The sequence below is a fragment of the Phlebotomus papatasi genome, chromosome 1 (assembly GCF_024763615.1).
Source record: "Phlebotomus papatasi isolate M1 chromosome 1, Ppap_2.1, whole genome shotgun sequence".
Classification (NCBI taxonomy): Eukaryota; Metazoa; Arthropoda; class Insecta; order Diptera; family Psychodidae; genus Phlebotomus; species Phlebotomus papatasi.
In genome coordinates, this window is record NC_077222.1 from 65,025,335 (window position 1) to 65,045,174 (window position 19,840).

The window sequence follows — 19,840 nt, forward strand, 5'->3', positions numbered from 1 at the left end:
TTTTACGATTACACCGACCAAGTAAATGTATATCCAATCTAATCTTTTTTTTTTAAATTTAGATGTTGAATTTGTTCGTTGCCGTTATCATGGACAATTTCGACTATCTAACAAGAGATTCAAGTATTCTTGGTGCTCACCATCTGGATGAATTTGTGCGCATTTGGGCGGAATATGATCCAAACGCAACGTAATACCTTTCGATTATTTTAGTGAAATATTATCACTTTGTGTTTATATCTCGTCGAAATTTTTTCCCTTACTAAATTTGATAAGTCTGCATTTGGTCCTAATTTTTGACTAATTTTGTTTGTTTCCTTGCCTACAATCCAGAGGAAAAATTCATTACACGGAGATGTACGATATGCTGAAAAACATGGATCCTCCTTTGGGATTTGGCAACAAATGTCCCAATCGCCTCGCCTACAAAAAATTAATACGAATGAATATGCCACTCGATGTAGAAGGGAAAGTAAACTTCACCACGACCCTATTTGCACTCATACGGGAAAACTTGAACATCAAAATGAGATCTGGTGAGTCACCTTTGAATTTGCTATAATGTCAAAGTTATTTGGCTTGATTGCCTGTCCCTCGGTTTTAGAATTTACAACATTTTCTCACGGTCTTCAGGTGATTTTGCGAATTTTACGACTTATTATTTATTCATTTTTGTTTGTCGTGCCTTTACAGTTATTTGAAGGAATCGGGCCTCTCATACTTCTTCTAGGTCTGACGATTTCAAATGGTTTTCAGGAAATGATAATAATAATTAATTTTTCACTTAGCTGATTTATCCGTTATAACAGATGACTTACGGTTTTTGAAGCACAGACAATTCGTGGAGTCCAGTCCACTAACCTTCTTCAAAAGTTTGTCAAGACTTAAAACTTTTTGGACCTGAGTTTTAGCCACATGGTTCTAAGTAGTTTTCAAACTAAAGGTTTATTATTATTCCCGAAGGTTTAATTTTTCAAGATGTGTGTAGTGCTGCAATCCAAAATTAACTTTCCATAATAAAGAGTAGATAAAGATCATACATCTCCTGTCCTTCTCCATCCTTTCTGTATCGAGTGACTGTATTATTGTGGAAACTGGTTCCCATAAGTGGAGTGGTTCTGTGAGACCGGTCAAAGTGATGCCGATCGTTGGGGAGATTGGTAGAGTTCCACAGAAGTTCCTATCGCAATAATTGAAACACGGATATGACTTTTAATTTCTTCTCCTTTATTTTCTCAAAAACCTGGGTTTGTGTGAAAGTAAAGGAGAAGAAACCAAAGGTCATATACGTGTTTCAATTATTGCGAAATCAACATATTGGCCGAAAAACATCTAGAAGTTCCTATCCTTCGCTTCCCCTTACGCCACCTGCGTTAGATCAGTTTCCCCTCATATCTCTTTAAGGACGAGAGACTCAAAAATTGGGAGTCGGATAAAAATGATTTTTTTCTGACTTTTTAGAGTAAAAGACAACCCTATATGGCCGTAGGAAAAATTTCATTTTTGGGTCACCGGTTTTATCGTCCTTAAAGGGACATATCTTCCTCAGAATTTTTTAAAAATTTGAGAAAGTACATTAAGGCTTCACTTAAAGGTCCAAGTGATAGAATACTCGCTCTATAAATGAAAGTTTCCCAGACATTTTTGGGACGTTGAAGGTCTATTAAGTAGTGATTCCAAATAACAGGGTTTTTAGGATTGACGGTTAGCCGGGTTTGGATGGCTCTGAAATCGCTTAACCGGTTTTAAACCGGTTTCAAATTTAGGATTTGATTATGGAATTTTGTGCAATTTTTCAAAACTTTAACTTTGATGTAATATTTAACACATAAATATATTCTTTATATATTGTACCGTAGAATAAGGACTGTTGATAAGGCAATAAGGCACATTCTTAATTAGTCCTTCGCATTCTCAAAATTCACTATATATTGCTAGCTCTTTAAAAGTTTAGAACTTTGAGGAAGAAACCGCAAGAAGGTATTAAAAACTCTTAAGCTTTATCAGCTCAATTTGTGTCATACTTGTCTTGTACAACGATAGTTGAGACAAAGAAAATAGAGATTTTGAAGGATTTCAACTTTGTCAAAGAGTAAAATTAATATGAAAATAAACAATTATACCATAAAACTTTTGCAAAATATGCATAAGCTATTTGAATTTTAAGAAATTAAAAGGTAAAATCGATTTTCGAAAGGTTTTTGACTTGAGAAAAAAGTTTGAAATTTTTTTTTGATTTTATTGATTGTCACGCAATTCAATTAAGTTTCTTTCTTATCTGTGAAACAGCCGAAGAGATGGACCAAGCAGATGACGAACTTCGAGAGACGATACGACACATTTGGCCATTGCAGGCGAAGAAAATCCTAGATTTGTTGATACCGCAAAATGATACGCTGAATCAGGGGAAATTGACTGTGGGTAAAATATACGCGGGTCTTCTTATTCTGGAATCGTGGAGAAATACACGATTCGGTCAAATTGATTCAGGACTTCCGGTATGTTTAAAATTTGCCAATTTTGCATGCAAAACCATAATACACAATTATTCAAATCATTCTCCATTTGAGAGAATATCATCAAAGTACATTATTTCAGAAAAAAACTCATCTCTATAACTTTCAATATTTATCCAATTTCAATAATTTCACAATCACATTTCAATTATTTGTTTTTAACATCGTCCAACTTATGCCTTTTTTCTGTTAAATGCATTTTATTTTATTTTTTAATTTCATTCATCAAATTCTTATACAAAAATTCAATGGTGTATTAATCGTATGACGTGTTAATGCATTTTTTTTTAATTTTTTTATTTCGATCATTTAAAAGATATATTAGGACTAATAGGCTATTAGATTTTATTTAAATTAAATTTTAAGTGATAAATTGATATAAAATTTGGAAAATAATATTAGACAAAAAATCGTGAAATATTCAATGTGTATTGGGATTAGTTAGTTTTCTGTTCTTTTTATGTATCCTCTGTATTAATTCGATGGATTCGTCGTGATTAACTTGAATAATTGTCTTGATTACTGTTATATGAGGTGTGTTAGCATTTCATCCCTAATTTTTCTATTGAGTTATTCACATTAAGACCATTGATTATCCAAAATTAATTACACAAAATTGTATGATGATTTCTTATTCATTGATTAATTTCAAAGAGATGTATTTATTTATTTCTTTATCGAAATACCATCCAATCAGTCTATTTCATCGGATATTCTCAATCCATTTTTTTAAGGATACAAGAAAATTCGTGAAGATTATAGCATTTTGTATAAAAACGCCGTTGTTTTTCAGGCCAAAGATGCAATCAAAAGTAGCCCCACGGCAAAACAGCCGGTATATTATGAATTTTCCAATCTTCTTCTACTCTTAATATTGTATTAAATATATGTTACAGTATTTTTCTTTGCTCTCATTTAACAAGAAAAAAAGATAATACAAAATATTGTTTTTGAAATATTCATTCAAATTAAATTAATCATACTAGATTTCTAGTCAGCAGAACTATCATAATTTCTTTTTGACAATTTCTTGTTTTGGAATTTTAAGATGAAAATATTTTAAAATTTTCAATAAGATTCTGTCCATATATTAATTTCTTTTTGATTTTGTAGCAAGAGTTATAGTTAAAATAATATTTTTGCATATTTTTGTGGCCTTTAAAAGCCTGTTCCATTTTGTGTTTTGCAACAATTTCCGGGAAATTTGCCATTGGAATTCTATGAGAAATTATCTGTTTTGCTAAAAATCTATATTTTAAAAATTGGAAAAATCTAAACTGCTCAGAAGCAAACAAAATATTCCGGAGATTTGCAATGAATTGAAACTAATTAAATTTAGAGAAAGAAAAATATTTTTGAATTAAATTTCTTTGAGGTATGAACAGTAGATGAAGCTCTGTTGATGATTTTTTTTTTTATTTTTTGAAATTCATTCCTTTTGGAAAGAAGTTGGAAATGACAAATGCATTTTTCTCGCACCACATTCATTTTTCTCTTTAACTTACAAAAAAAAGCAACAATAAAATTGAAATATTACTGTAAAAAAAAGTCAAAATTACAGAAAACGGCATGACACTAAACACTCATCATCTCTTTGAGTTTTTCTTTTATATTTTCCAATTTTATTCAATATTACAACTAATTTTGCCTTTAATTCGTGTATTGACTGCAATGAATTTTGAATTATTTTGGTATATGGAGGGCTTTTAGAGAAAGACAATCTCATTCAATTGCTCATTAATTTACCTCAATAATACATTCTATGTTACCAACAAAATTATTTATTGTTACTGTCAAAAGGTTTACAGTCGTTCTTTTTTTTCTGTTGGAGCCTGAAATTTCGTATATTAAAAATTTTTAATTTTGTATTTTTAACACTGTTTTCGTGAATGAATTTTATCACACTTTTTGTCTTCAACCATTTTGTCATGCTCTTTAAACAATTTTATACAAATATTTTAACTAATACTTCAAAATATTCGCTAGTTCTAAATGGTCCCAGAGTTAGTGATCGTAGTTAAAAAGTCAAATTCCAAATAATGTGTTTTACAATAATTAGAAAATTATCATGAAAGTTATTTAAAGAAAAAAGATGTGTTCATGGAGATTATTCGATAATAAAATATAAACATGAGATTTAGAAAATCCCAAATAGATGAGACAAAATTTCTAGAATTTGTCCTATATTTTATCTGTTAGACTTTAGAAAATATTCTCAGTAGTGTAGATAAAGAATGTGAATTCCTTGAAAATTTTACTGTAGACGTATTTTTTTTAAAATTCCCTCAGTCTAGTGTAAATAAGGTATTTTTGAGATATGTATTTTGGATGATCATATTTTTTGATGATTGAATATTTGCATTTAATATCTCTATGTTTGCATGTTTTTTTCTAACATTTTATTAATCATTCTATGCCAAAAATTAATTCTAGCAAAGTTTAAAGAAAGTTTTAGAAAATATCATTTCGAAAAAAAATTGAATACCTTGAATGTGGTATTAAATCTAAGTTTCGTTATTATTTGTAATTCATTTAAAATATTAACAAAAAGTTGTTAGATTTGTGCTGGATTTCCAAACCTTTCCAACGAACCTAAACTTTACTCAATTGGTTGAGAAATACGCTCTCTAAAAACTTTCTAAACTTTGAATTTGAAAATCGATATTAAGAATGATTTTTTTTGTATAAAGACGAAATGTTTGATTAGACATGTCGAATATCTCAAATTTTTAATTTGTATTTTGTATTAAATCATCGGTAAATCAGAGGCAATTTATTTTAAAATGACAATAAGGAAAAAAAATTAGGAAGAATTTTAATTAGGAAAAAAATGAGAGCCGTAGATGAAAAGCGAAGGCCATGTTGGTTTATAAGACCCATGGTAGATCCCAAATCAATTTAATCGTTTGACCTGTAATACTTTAAATCACTAAATGGATTGACAAACTTCTGGACAAGAATTTTGGTTAATTTTTTTTAAAAATATTCGAAAGCCTTTTTGAATTAAGCTTTGTCTTATGATTTTTGGCATAGAAGGATCCTTTTACCATTCTGCATGCATTATTTGAAAACATTAAACTTAATAATTTTTATTAAAAAAAAAACTATAAATAGTTGTTTTTGGGATAAAGTTATGGACATTTTTGATACAATTGCTTTACTCTTTTTTTCTTTATCTCGCTTCTGCAAAACAAAATCAAATCGCAAAAAAAAAAATCCCAAAAACTTGTATATCCGTGTAATTTTGGATCAATTTGAACAATATTTTGGCGCACAAATGCAACGCAAAAAAAAACGAAAATTATAAATACAAAATTGAAAAAAAAAACACCACGAATCGGAAAAAAACCCTATAATGCCTCTTCACACACAAAAAAAAAAATCGAAAAATAATACACGTCGGGGCGTCCGTGCAGAAACAGTCGTTTTTCAATTGCCTCCTGGACATGGCGGCCTTGGAGAAGAGTGGAGGCTCCCGGACGGGATCCGTGAGCGTCGATGCATCCCACGACGGTGTCACATCACAAACGCACCTGTTGCACCCACACGCCCAGTCAAATGGGGATGCTGGCGAACATGTGGCCAATAGTAGTCTGGCCGCCCTGGCTCGCAGGAGTACCATGAGGAAACGATCGTTGAGGTGAGTTTCCGGGAGCACGCCTTTGCAATAAACACTTGAGCATTCCTTGGTATTCATAAGCAATTTTCCCAAGCTTGGAAAATCTTCTCGTTTGTGTCTTCTTTTATTGGTTTGAAAGGATAATTCTGGAAAGAATTTTTCGAAAACCATAAAAATTTTGAATACATTATCGATCCGGGTGATCTAAAAACAAAAATAATTTTATTGACCGCAGTTGTCCCCTAAATTCCTAATCAGAATTAAACTGGTTTTGACTGGTTTCAAAAGGGTTTTCTGAAGTCATAAAATAAGTTGTTAATTAGAGCGTATATATTCTACACTTGTCCGTTTTTATCTACTGCGGTGTGTAAGCCCTGAAGGGCCTGAAGGGGCTCACGTAAATAGAATTATGAACTTACAGAGGGAAATTGGAAAACTGAAGGTGTCGCCCATTTTTCACTTCAAGAGAGTGAACCGTCCACGGTGACTGATGCTCAATCACTGAAGGCTGAAGACACTTACCTAACTGTAAGAGCCCCAAAGCAACTTTTCAGTGCCCATAAGAATGGTAGAGTTTGGGCGTGTCAAAGGGATAAAGGATTATGATTGGTGGATTACGGGTTTCGACTGGGTTAACATATGTCGAAGAAGTCATAATAATAAAAGATTCTGTATTCAAAAAATCAATCTTATCACCATCTGGCCTGCCTTGTAACCACTTTTGGCCACAAGTATAAATTTTCAAAAATCTTTATCATTTAGACTCATTTCATTGTGGATTAAATTATCAAAACTTCTTCGATATTACCATTATTTGCCTTTAGATTATTTTCGAACCAGTTCAAAGAATGACTCAAAGGAAGTTGATAGATCGGGAAAATTACTTCATATTTAAGGGACCCTTGTCACTCACTCACAAATCGCTTGACGTTTTTGCTTTCTTTTCATCTCTCTTTTCAGATCTAAAAAGGTGATGTTGCATTGGGTAAAGTACACACTACTAAAAAAAAATGCTATAGAACACTCAACACACGGATCACGACAGAACCCTTAACAAAACTCACTGAAAAAAAAATGATTAAGAGTGACAATAACTGTGATAGCAAACGTTTTATTCGTAGTCCTTCACTTCAAGTGTATAGAGGAATTAACTGTGACTTTTTCGTCTTGTAATATGTTTTTATTTATATATTTTTTTCAAAGGTAAATACAATTTTTTTTGATCTTCACATCTGAAGATTATCGTAAAAATATTTAGATTTTTTTTCTTTTTTGATGGTGCAACAGACATTTTATTTACAAACTATATTTTCCAGAAAGTGGTCATAAATGTCAAAAAGTAATTTTTTTACATTAGATCATAGATAAATTAAAAATAATCTTAAAGTGCAATTATTATTATTTTTTTAATTCAGAAGAAAACTCACATATTTTCATGATTCTTAATTTTTAGAGTAGACGCTAATTAAAAGAAATGTTTAAAATAATATAAAAAGTAAGAAATGTTTCTGGGTGAGTACAGAATGGCAGAGAAAACGCAGAGTTGCATAAATAACGAAATCTATTAGAGATTTTTGCCTATAAATCAGCAACTTTATTTTTTCGAAAAAAGAACTTGTAAGATTTTTTTTTAAAAACTTTTTTCGAACTGTTCTGCATGACACTTTCACAATTTCTCAATAATTTTCTCTTTATTTTTGTTTTCAATTTTTTTTTAACTTATTCTCTCGGCAATTTATCGAGTGCGTTGAAGTTTTTTAATAAAATCTAGTGACTAAAAGCACTTTTGATCTGCATGATATTTGCATGTTTTTTTTCTCCTAGTTCTCTCAAATTCAATTTCTAATCTCAATTCTAAAATTTCGAATAAAATTTTGACAACAAAATATCTATGCATAATACGTAGATTATGCAATGTATATAAAGAAGTATAAATAAATTTTCTATTTATTACGTAGCGTGTGAGCATTTCCTGGCAAATTAAACTTTTAAGCATATAGAATCCTTCTCTGATCAGTGAGAAGAACCTTTAGCACAAATTTTAACAAATCTTTTTTTTTTTATTTAATGCAATATTGCAATTTCTTTATCAACTTGTATTATGCAAAAACTTAGTAATTTCTTAGATACAAATATAGGACAATATTGATAAATTTGTTAGATGATCAAAAAATAACGAAACTTTCTGATCAACTGGATCACTGACCTGAGCTTTACACATAAATTCAAGTTTATCTCAGAGCTTGTACAAGCTCCACATGATCTCTATCCTAATATATTTTTTTTACCTATTCTATTGCACGACGTGTAGGTACTTGAACTACAAGATGTTGCATCGAGGCAACCTTCTATGGAATCCCTTACTGGTGATGGTCATCTTCATCCTGGACATCCATACAACGGTCACAGAAGATCACCCAGTTTACGGTTAGTAATCCTATAAAAACCTTTGACTGACTCCATGATCTAAACCAAATTCCTCGGTTTTTTCAGTGGGGGATCACCGTTGATACGGACTCCGAGTCCAAGAAGAAGAGGTCATCACCTCCACCACGACATTGGATTCTCGGATACAGTGTCTAATGTCGTGGAAATTGTTAAGGGTGAACGAAGTAGAAGGCCTTACGGGCCTGGATCTCGATTTACTCGAGGTAGGAAAATTACACAAACTTTTAATTCTATCTGTATATATGATAACTTAAAACAAAATACAATTGAAAACAGATTAAAATGTATAAATGAATGAATCTGAATCATGTGATCTTTGTTGACAGATTTTAGTTGGTATTTTATTTTTATTGTTTTTCTTACATTATTCACCAAATGTTTCAATCCAATAAAATTTTAATCACATTCATCAAGTTCGTCTCACGACTTTTATCAATATTTTGTCTCAATTCTCAGATTAAAGAGCAAACTTTATAACTTTATGGCAATGTTACATGAGAAATTTTAATTCTTCTCTCTGATAGATTCGTTGGAGCTATTCGAAAGGGATCACAAGCGTAATCAGAAAAAAAATGATCGGTTAATGTTCAGTGTACTTGTAAAACTTAATTGTTTTCATTGGATTTCGGATTTCAATCTCCAAATTCATTAAATATAAACAGCAACAAATTTTGTAGAATTACGCTCGTGAATTTGTTCCTAGATCTAATATTAGAAATAAGAATAACTTCCTGAGGTAAACTGCCTGAAGAAGCATTAGTTCAACCTATCTGCATCGGGTAGAATTACTTCTGATTCCATCGTGCAGCGTCATTATTAGGCTACAAATGAATGCCCATAGAATTTCGCTAAAACGTAAACAACATATCAACAGCTCAGAATATAAAGCGAATAAGTCGCGAATGGCCAACTTTACAGGAGAGCGATTTCAAGCTGATTTTAAAGCTGATTACTATGATTTTTAAGATTTGAAATCCTTATAACTTTGGAAATAATTAACTTTCCGATATAATATTCACAGAGAAGATAGAGGATGTCAAGGAATACCCGAAAAGCACAAAAAAAAACGAATTTTGCAAAAAATGGACTTATTCAACTTATATTCTGACAATTCGATATGTAATGTAGTCTTTTACAACACTGAAAATATCAATAATCTTGCTTAAAGACATCATTTACTTGAGGATATCTACTGTGAACACGCATCACCGAAAACTACCCTAAACCTTCTATCGTAAAAATAATTTTAGAATAGGAAGATCAAGAAAAAATTGTAAGGCTGATCTGCAAGCATTATTAACTGAACCCAGAAAAAAAAACTTAATTTAATTAGTCAACCTGAAACATGTATGGCTCGAAAAATGTCCAGAATAAGACAAAACTCATGAGAATTTATTGATCCTTTCTATATAATTAATGCTATAAGAATTTTCAATAAAATTTATTCTTTGGCATTTCCATGCTTTTATAAAGTTCACTTTCAGAAGATCAGAATCAGTATAAGTTTTCGATTCGATTAATCCGTTAAGGACGATTGGAACACCGGTGTCCCATAAAGAAAATAATTTTTCCCGATTACCTAAAGTTATTTTTTTTCTGATGTTTGTACGTTTTTGCAAAGTAGAAGGTTGAAGGAATCTAGGATATTTTTTGCAAATCTCCAGCTATTTGCTATATAGTAAATATTTAAGATAAAAAATGACGAATTTTTGAATTCTCATAATGAAAATTAATTTTAATTATTTTTTATACTTCCAATTTTTTTTAAGCAAAACCGTTTTGGCAATAAAAACTACAATACTCAAACATAATATTTTTCATTAGATTAAAACTTATCATTCATTGGTATTGGCAGAAAAATTACTTAAATTTTTGGGCTATTTTTGTCTCTATCGCTTATAGAGGTAAAAAATACACCGAATCAGACTCTGTTGGATTTTATAAGGCTAGATGTAAGATTTTTCACTGATTTTGTTTATCGGTTTTCTTTTTTATTTCTGATTTTCGGTCCGCGAAAACTGTTTTGTCATTAAAGGGTTAAGCGATTTAGCCATGATGTAACTGACGTCAGATATGAATCGCTTTGCTTTCATATATCATTTTTCTCACTAAAAGTTTCAGAAGTTATTCAACTGTTCAAAAATATATAAGGGCCATCAATTATTAAGATTTCGTTCTGATGTTGTTGTCTCTCAATCTGTTTAAGTTTATGAACGTTTCGGTCCTTGTTTGAGATCTTCTTCATGGCATCTAAAACCGGAAAATATATAAGGAAGGTTCCGACTAAGGACCGAATGGCCAAATAAACTTAAGGACATCAAGAGTTGATCTAAATTTTAATTATTGACCTCTTTGCTACTTACTGTTGAATCTGTCGCTATTGTGTTGAATCCGTCCTCAAGATCAATACCAAGGAAATTTTTAGGATTCTAATATTTAGTAAAACTATAGTTTAAGATAATTTGCGGAGCACAGCATGTGCAACAAGCCAATTTCACAGTATTTTGATCAAAAATATCAAGAATTAGTCGAGGTCTTAAAAAAGTGTCCTAGATTTGGACATACTTATAGTTTGTAATCATGTACAAAAATTTGATTTTTATCTGTTCAAAATAATTCAAAAAATAAATAATTTTCACTAGAGTATCCATCCATAATCTTTTCTTGTTTTGGAACTGTATTTTTAAAATAACTGATGCGGCTATTACATGTTCTTCAAGTATTATTACTTTAGATCAATTCATTGAGAAATAAAGAGGGTGCAATTAACTTTTTTTCTCGTAACTTTAACACTTTTTAGGTGTAAAAATATATCAACATTTTTTAATGTTAATTTTACACCTTTTTAATGGTAAAATTAACATGAAAAAGGGTTAATTTAACCCCTAATACACGTAAAAAGGGTAATATTTGCACAGATTTCCGATCAAAAATTCAGGGTAAAATTAACATTTTCGGAATGTTATTTTAACTTTTTCGGATTTCTCTCAGTGTTGATATTATGAAAAATACGATTTTTTTTGTCTTATTCATTTCATTCGATTCGATTTACTATCACATCAAATGAATGATGGTTAATGGATCAGATACAAACACCTTTAACGTTAGGAAATTTCTGTTGACCTAAAAAGAGTTCCAACCTTGGATACTTGCATCTTATTAGAGAAAGGGCTTTATTTCTAAGCCCATTTTGTGGGCCTAGTACACATGTTAATAAAGCAAAAATTGATCTGTAACATTGCCTGATTATGTTCTGAGAATTGAGACTATTATTTGTTTATCTGCAAAAGATATTGATGTATCCTTTTATTTATTTTGTACCTGTTAGCAAATGGTCGTCCTTATTTTGAGTGTTGATCCCACCAAGTAACAAACTAACACTTTTGAAATTTTACATTTTAAAACCTGTATACCACAATGTATGTTTTTGTTATTGGCGCCCAATTGATGTGTTTATTGTTTTGTGATAAAAAAAAATGATAATTTCAAAATTTTATGTGCCCATTTCATGTTGATTGTCACAGAGTCCAATCCTTTATAGACGTATTTGTTGTTCCAAGTTGCTTCCTAAAAGCGTATATGTCTTACAAGATATTGAGTTATACTAATAATTTAAAATAAAATCAATTTGAAAGTATTTTTTTGCAATGTTTAATTCGAGTGACAGTCAAAGTTATGTCTATAATTCTCCTGAAACGCTTTGTATGATATTTTAGTGAAACTCCCGTAGGTTTAGGGGAGGCAGAGCGTAGTTGATGACCGTATAATGGTGAAAACGAGGTTGGATGATGATGGGTGGGCGCGAATTTGTATTTAGTTGTTTTTGGCGAGAAGAATTTGATGCTAAAAACGAGACCAATTTCCTGTTAAAAATGTAGGTTCATGGTCAGCGTCGACGAGTCCCGCTCGATCTCCGTCACCAGCCCGATATGGTCCCCACGGGGATGCTGCCCATCATCGGAGTCGCCGCAACCATCTTCAGTATCCCACGTATGGGACAACAAGTCTATGTCAGAGGTCACGTTCACCGAGTCCCGCTCGACTGAAGGAGATGCGTGACCGATATAGACTTTTGGACGATGAAATGGGTACAAAATTTTTAACAACAATTTTATTATTTTCTTTCTTCTTCTCTACTATCTCTTACTCTACTGAATATATACGATACATGTTGATACGATGCATAATCTCAATTAAGGACAGCTGATACAGACAGTAACACTGTACATTGAAATCTCCACTACTTTACTTATCTTCCTGTTTCTTAGATATTCATACTCTGCTAATACAAATATTCATGGTTATTTTTGTTCTTTAGTTTATTCTGAAAAGAATGCTAAATACGATGCTCATTTATTAGGTTTTTTTCAGTGAATTGTGTGAACATAAAGCGATCTCTCTTGCTGATAGAGCAAAAGGGAAAAATTTTGAGCAATTCTGATTTGCCAAATTTTAGAACATCATTAGTCATTTAGTCGTCATGGGCTATAAGACCATTCCCATTTTGTTGTGAATAAAAAAATTTATCATACCTTCACGTCAACCATTTGGCACATTCTCCTAAAATGACAACAGCATGATCACTTCACAGATTGATGTTGAAGATTGTTTTGCACGGCATGATTGAGTTTCTAGAGCGCAAACATGTTCCATCAACCAGCTAATTTCCGAAATTTAATTTTCAATTTATATTGAACATTATTTTTTGGATTTTTTCAGGAGGAACACATCATGTTCAACTTAGTTATCCAGTTCTTGTGCCTGGACGTCGTCGGTTACCTCCTACACCGTGTAAACCATCGACTTTGCAACTGAAGCCAACTAATATAAATTTCCCCAAATTAAATGCTAGCCCTACACATGTAAGTCTCCTAGACCTAATACAACATTCCGATATATTTTATGACTGACTCTCCCTGTTTTTCTTATGTAGAAGTATTTTCACAATTTTCAACAGACTCACCATTCGACACCTCATAGTGTTCATTCGCTGCCACATTCTAGGGATTTTCTCCGCGATCAGCGTGATTTTTACTATGCGAGTCGCGAACGCGATCGAATGAGAGATCGTGGTCGTGATTACGATTTAAGGTATGAGTATCGAGACAAGGAGCGTGAGAGGTATGAGTTGGAACGGGAGCGGGAACGAGAACGTGAGAGGGAAATCGAGAGAGAAAGGGAAAGGTAAGAATTTAAAGTTGGGCAATATCAAAATTTTGAAAACATTTCGAAATTTTTTTTTCAAAAATTCGTTGAACGGAAAAAAGTATTGGATTTCTTGAATAGGTGGTAACACAAAAATTAGTGGTATTCTTTCTGCTATCAAAAGTTTCTGTTTAATAAAGTTTTTTTAGGTCTTACACTTTTGTGTTAAAATTGATCAGTTGATGACGCTAACTGATCGGCAATGATCAACCGCTCTATCATCCACGGTTCACTCACTAACATTAATGTTTCACCAAAACTTTATGTCTTCAAAATTGTAATATTAGTTTCCGAAAATTGTTTTACTGTAATGAGAATGGGCCAGCAACGCTTGTAATCTATAATAGAACTCTTCCCTGGGCATAGATCGGAAACCAATCTTCTATTTTATCTTCACTTTTTGGTTCACACAGACCATCCTTTAGATCCATTATACGGGACATTTTGGCGATATTGAGGATCTGGGTTTTATCAATAATGGTAAATGTGAGCTTATTATTTTGATGCTTTTGTGCGAGAGAAGTTGGTTCTTTAGAAATGTTTTTCAATGGTAATTTCATTAAATGAGTCGGGTGGTGAGCTTCCGAGTAGTGCTTCAGTAAAAAAATTTGTCCTGGGCCCTGGGATAAGCAATTATCTATTTCTAAGGGCCCAAGACACAGAGCTCCAAACTCCCATTTATTCGATCAAACCTAGACTGACTGCTCTATCCACGAACATCCTCTTTGCGGTCCCGTTATAACTAGGGCAAATGATTGGAAGCTTTCAAATAATGATTGTGGAAATTTTGATAGAAGAACTGACTTTCACAAATAGTGTACATTTGCAGTGTATACCATATCGTATTGAATTTACTTAGTTTTAATCCTAGAGCTTAGTGTAACGTACAAAAGATGAGTAGAAAACTTCCATGTTTTCCGATTTTGTCTCACCACTCATCAGACAATTCTGTCCTGTCCTCTTATATACTTGTAATGTTGACTACTTGGAGCGTTTTCCGATGTTGTTTGAGTTTCTTTATTTACTCAGTTAACCGGTAGGGTAAGGGCTCATAATTTTGGACAGTCTGCTTATAAGCATCGATGTTCCAAGTTCGAAGTGCAATACTAATTGATACTAATTAATACTAATTGATTTTTTTGTTACTCTCTTTTCAGAAGAATTGTTTTGAAACTTGGCAAACTATTTATCGCCTTTTCTTTTACTAAAATTAGTTTTAATACGTTTAAAAATGAATTGATATGTAGAGATGAATTTGACTCTTATTTTGGACAACTTGGTTGTATATTTGGACAGCTAATCCGCCTCAAAAGAATGCCCATTGTTCTCTATTTCAAGAACCTATCTTATCAAGTCCTCTTCCTGTTCATGTAAGGGAACCGTAGAATGTCACAAGAAGCCCGGAAGCTTTCTATACATAATTCATTAAAGTGAGTTGACTTCAGTACTCCAAGTACGCTCGGATTTGTGCATACCCTGGCCTTTCCGGAAGCCTTTCAAGGCCTTTCTCACTACATCTCGTTTGTAGAGAAGATACTCTTTTGTTTCTTCAGGCATTTATACAACCTATTCATCACAAAAAGTAAAACTTCACGAAATTTCGAGAAAAAATACCTGTCCAAAATAAAAAAAAATATCACCTCACTGGTGAATCTCAAAGAAAATTTCCCATTTTCACACGAAAAATCTAATGCACAAGTCAAATCTCGCTTCAGGTTAAGAGCAGAATCACATTGACAGTAAAATTCTCACCGTATTTCGTTAATTTGCGCATTTTCATTACAATTCTTATGCAAATTCTCGATTACCGTATTACCTTATCTCATACTCGGTGGCACTAGGTGAAAATAATATAAGAAAATTGAAGAAATAAAACGAAAATGCGATAAACGGTGAATATTATCCTTAATCAATAATCCTTATTGATAAACGGTGAGCAAAAAAAAACTGTACGAGAAATTAATCGTACCGTTTTTTTGCTCACCGTTTATCGAATTTTCGTTTTATTTCTTTAATTTTCTTATATTATTTTCACCTAGTGCCACTGAGTATGAGATAAGATAATACGGTAATTGAGAATTTGCATAAGAATTGCAATGAAAGTGTGTAAATTCACGAAATACGGTGAGGCTACGGCGAGTATTTCATTGTCAATGTGATTCTGCCCTAAATGTATAAATCACCATTAAAGTGAATCAACAAAATATTCAATGAATATTTAATAATATCACTCAAAAAAAGCGACGAAACATTATTAGTACTTCACCAAATGTAAATAATACTGACGTAAACACGAAGTTCTGTCATATTTCTCGTAAGCAATTGCTCACACTGAATTTTCAACAAAGCAATTTCAACTCAAATCATATTCAAAATTTAACGTATTTAGTGTTAAATTCTTCCAAAAAGAACAAATATTTAGATAGAATTCATTATTCATTAAGTATTGGAATAAAAATCCATAATTTTAATCAATTTAATTTTAGTGTCCAATTTTGCCCTCAAAGTGTCCAAATTTAGAAACGTCCAAAATTATGAGCCCTTACTCGCGAAGCTCTCGTGAACCCGTAACCAGGAGCTACACTACTCATGTAGTTATCTGTCACCTACTCAGGGATTGACTGGAGGAACCGGAAGGAACTGTCATAATTTAAATATAAAGGACATTGCCACGATGAGGTTGTAGAGAACGATCCTACTTTACTGTGTTGGAGGTAAAAATGACTACGATTTTGTCAATAATAGCTTCTTCTAATTAAGTTCATATTCTACTATACTAAAACGAAATGTCCAAAAATAATTAATAAATTTTCTCTTGAAGTCATGAAGTCCAATACAATTTTCCTGCAAAAAATGGGATTTAAAATAATTGGAGAATTGTAAAGTTATATCTGCAGATCTTTACTGATTTAGGATCCTCTCCTCCACAGATTGGAGTATCACGCTCCGTTGTCATTCGAACAAGCCTTAGCGATGGGCAGAACTGGCAGAGTACTTCCATCACCCGTCCTCAATGGCTACAAGCCAAAAGGTGGCCTCCATTCGCGCCACTCCGACTCCGACGAAGAGGACTGGTGCTAGCAAAGGCTGATAAGGCACAGCAACAGTAGGGAACAAATATGGGTCTAGCGGTGCGTATCGTCGCCGTAATACCGTGTTAAAATCATCTTTAATATGTAAGGACAGCAACTACAAAAAAAAACTCACATATTTTTCCAAGAAAAGCAACAAAAAAATAACAAACTCGGTGAAAAAAAGTTGACACAAACACATGCCGTTTTCTTTAAATGAAATGAAACGTTAAGAATCAATGATAGACATTCATCCTCATAACGTCATCGTGTACTCTTAAATTGGCGTCTTTATCGGTAGTGCATCGAATTTTTGTGAGGAACTTCGTATGCAATTGACGCATTTCATCATCCAGTTATTTTTTTCAACAATATATTGGAACTTGGTTATCTTCAAAATCGCATCTCGCCCGGACATCTATCTCTCAAAACTTACTAACATGAATAGCGATTGAAAGGACGATTAAAAGAAAAAAAAACCTTGATAAATACTTACCAGAGTTATTGTAAAAAAAATAGGGAATCGTATGTATATACATATCGATAGGCAATTTATTTTGATCTCTGTTGAGTAAGACATAATGAGAATTAAAGATTTATCTTATAGTTTAACAGACGCAAAATAACAAACAATTGTGGACAATTTAAGCTTGTAGAAGGAGGTTTGAGAGTTTTAAAATGACCATGCTACACATTAATGATTATTTCCAAGAAATAATCTAACATTTTATCGCTTTTATTTTTTTCTATTTTTTGCGCCTTTCAGAAGCATATAATTTAGGAAAAAAAAGTCATCCACTTCATTCAACAATCTTGAAGCGAAATACAAGGTTTTCGATTTAGCCAAAACAAATATACAAAAAAAAGGAGTTTAGACATTTTACGAACGTTAGAAGGATTGATTAACTAAAATTTCAAGTTCCCCGTATGAAGAGATTCTTGTAATAAGGCATTTTTCCAAACCTATAAAAATTCAGTGTCTGTTACTTTAGCAATATATACACAGTTCACTTAGTAATTTTTTGTGCGCAAAATCGTAAAAACAAATCACTTGCCCCACATTCGTCGCAAAATCAACTTCCTATCGACACCTGGCAAAGATCCGTCCCTTAGTTTCCAACAACAAAAAAAGAATAAGACGCATTTCATCTGTTCGCTAGGTTATATGACTACCAGGAGTAGTTCGATCGGTCTCCAAGTATTTCTTCAGGAAGTATGAGAAAAAATAGTGAGGGTAAGATAAATTTAAACAAAAAAATAACACAGAAAATGCAAAAATTGTAATTTTTAATACTGCCAGCAGTCGATTTATCACAAAATTCATATATATCTATCCCTCTTGAGAGTTATAAGTTTTCACAATTTTTCAACCTTTGCAGTCTTCGATAATTTTTATCATGATTCATCTTCAATTGAGTCGAAAATCTTATCCCACTGCCACTTAATTGATAAATTCTCAAAAGTTGGTTCTTCATTGCGTAATTATGAATAATTACAATATTTTTTTCTATTAATTTGCATTTTTTGGAACACAGTAACTATAAGTTTTTTTTAATTTTTATTTTACAAAATTCCCAAAATAGAGAAATTAAAGGCTAAAATACATTAACCGTTAAAAATTGAAAAGTATTCTGATTAATAAAATTTGTCTAATAATAATATTAAGACGAAAAAAGGAAAATCAGCATAAAAAAAACAAAATGTCGCGAATATTGTAAGTAAAACACACAAAAACCTGGGATTTTTACCATAAAAAATTAATTCTGAATTGCTTTTCGAACATAGAATTTTCTTTTTTCGAAACGATCATAAATGCCGCAATAAAAAGAAAAACCTCTTGAATTGTCTCTGATTAGGGTGATAAAATTTGTTAGTTGATCCATTAAGGATCTCAGACGTAGAAGACAATTCTTACGTTTTTATTATTAAAAACAAAATACATAAAAAATATTTTCGGTTGTTATTATATTTTTTTTTTCATTTTCAAGCTTAAAAAATATTTTCTAGACTCAGATAAATCCGAAAAAGTTAAATTAACATTCCGGAAATGTTAATTTTACCCTGCAGTATTGATCTGAAATCGGTGTAAATATTATGCTTTTTAGGTGTATTAGGGGTTAAGTTACCCTTTTTCATATTATTTTTACCCTTAAAAAGGTGTAAAATTAACATTAAAAATGTTGATATATTTTTACACCTAAAAAGTATTAAATCTATGAGGAAAAAAAATTAATCGCACCCCCGTTTTTTTTTTTCTTAGTGTACTTCTTTTATAGAACTCTACTACATAGGGCACAAGATGGGGTAATTCAGAATCATGTCTACTTTGAAATTTAAGATTTTCTTACTGTTTTAGATGATCAAAGAAAAAAGGAAAAACACGAAAAAGTACAAGATTTCATATTCGAAAGTGTTTCTTTGTCGTTTTTCTTTTTTTTTCTTTTGCGATCTAAAATTGTTAAGAAGTCTCAAAATTCCAAATTAGACATGGTTCCAAATTACCCCATTTTATCCTAAGATCGGCTTTAGACCTAAGGTCGGGGGATCTAAGGGCGGAACTGGGCTACCGCATGAACTCGAAATTCAAAATAGCAACCAATTATATTTCTTTTCCAAAATTTAATAGATAATTTGCCCATGTTGTCCAATGTTAAGTGATAATTTTCCTAAAAAATCTTGATTGATAAAAATTAGAGAAGTTAAGCCATATGGCTAAGCCTTAGGTCTGAAGCCCGTATAACATTAACACTAAATCTACCAAGACCCGGTCAAATTGACCGGTTTAAAATTAACACATTTCTAAACGGTTACAAATTCGCTATCAAACTCTATGATTTTTTAAAATATGCATATATATAATATATTTTTCAGTGTTTATGGCGCTGGCACACCTTTTCAATTGAATGAAATTCAATCGATTGAAATTTTACCTCTTATTCTTTCAAACTGAAATCAGATATAGCTGTCTCTTTTCTTTCAAA

The 19,840-nt window shown here is 31.8% G+C and overlaps 1 protein-coding gene across 1 annotated transcript in view; it reads left to right on the plus strand.

Moving 5' to 3' along the window:
* LOC129799824 (voltage-dependent calcium channel type A subunit alpha-1-like) overlaps nucleotides 1-19,840 on the plus strand; it is a 108,511-nt gene that overhangs the window by 82,215 nt on the left and 6,456 nt on the right. Inside the window, exons 24-32 of the mRNA XM_055844055.1 lie at nucleotides 63-190; nucleotides 334-536; nucleotides 2,290-2,498; nucleotides 8,447-8,562; nucleotides 8,629-8,786; nucleotides 12,462-12,671; nucleotides 13,303-13,445; nucleotides 13,541-13,767; nucleotides 16,719-19,729. Of these exons, the coding sequence (XP_055700030.1) occupies nucleotides 63-190; nucleotides 334-536; nucleotides 2,290-2,498; nucleotides 8,447-8,562; nucleotides 8,629-8,786; nucleotides 12,462-12,671; nucleotides 13,303-13,445; nucleotides 13,541-13,767; nucleotides 16,719-16,869 (1,545 nt within the window). The 3' untranslated portion in view covers nucleotides 16,870-19,729. The remainder of the gene's footprint in view (nucleotides 1-62; nucleotides 191-333; nucleotides 537-2,289; nucleotides 2,499-8,446; nucleotides 8,563-8,628; nucleotides 8,787-12,461; nucleotides 12,672-13,302; nucleotides 13,446-13,540; nucleotides 13,768-16,718; nucleotides 19,730-19,840) is intronic.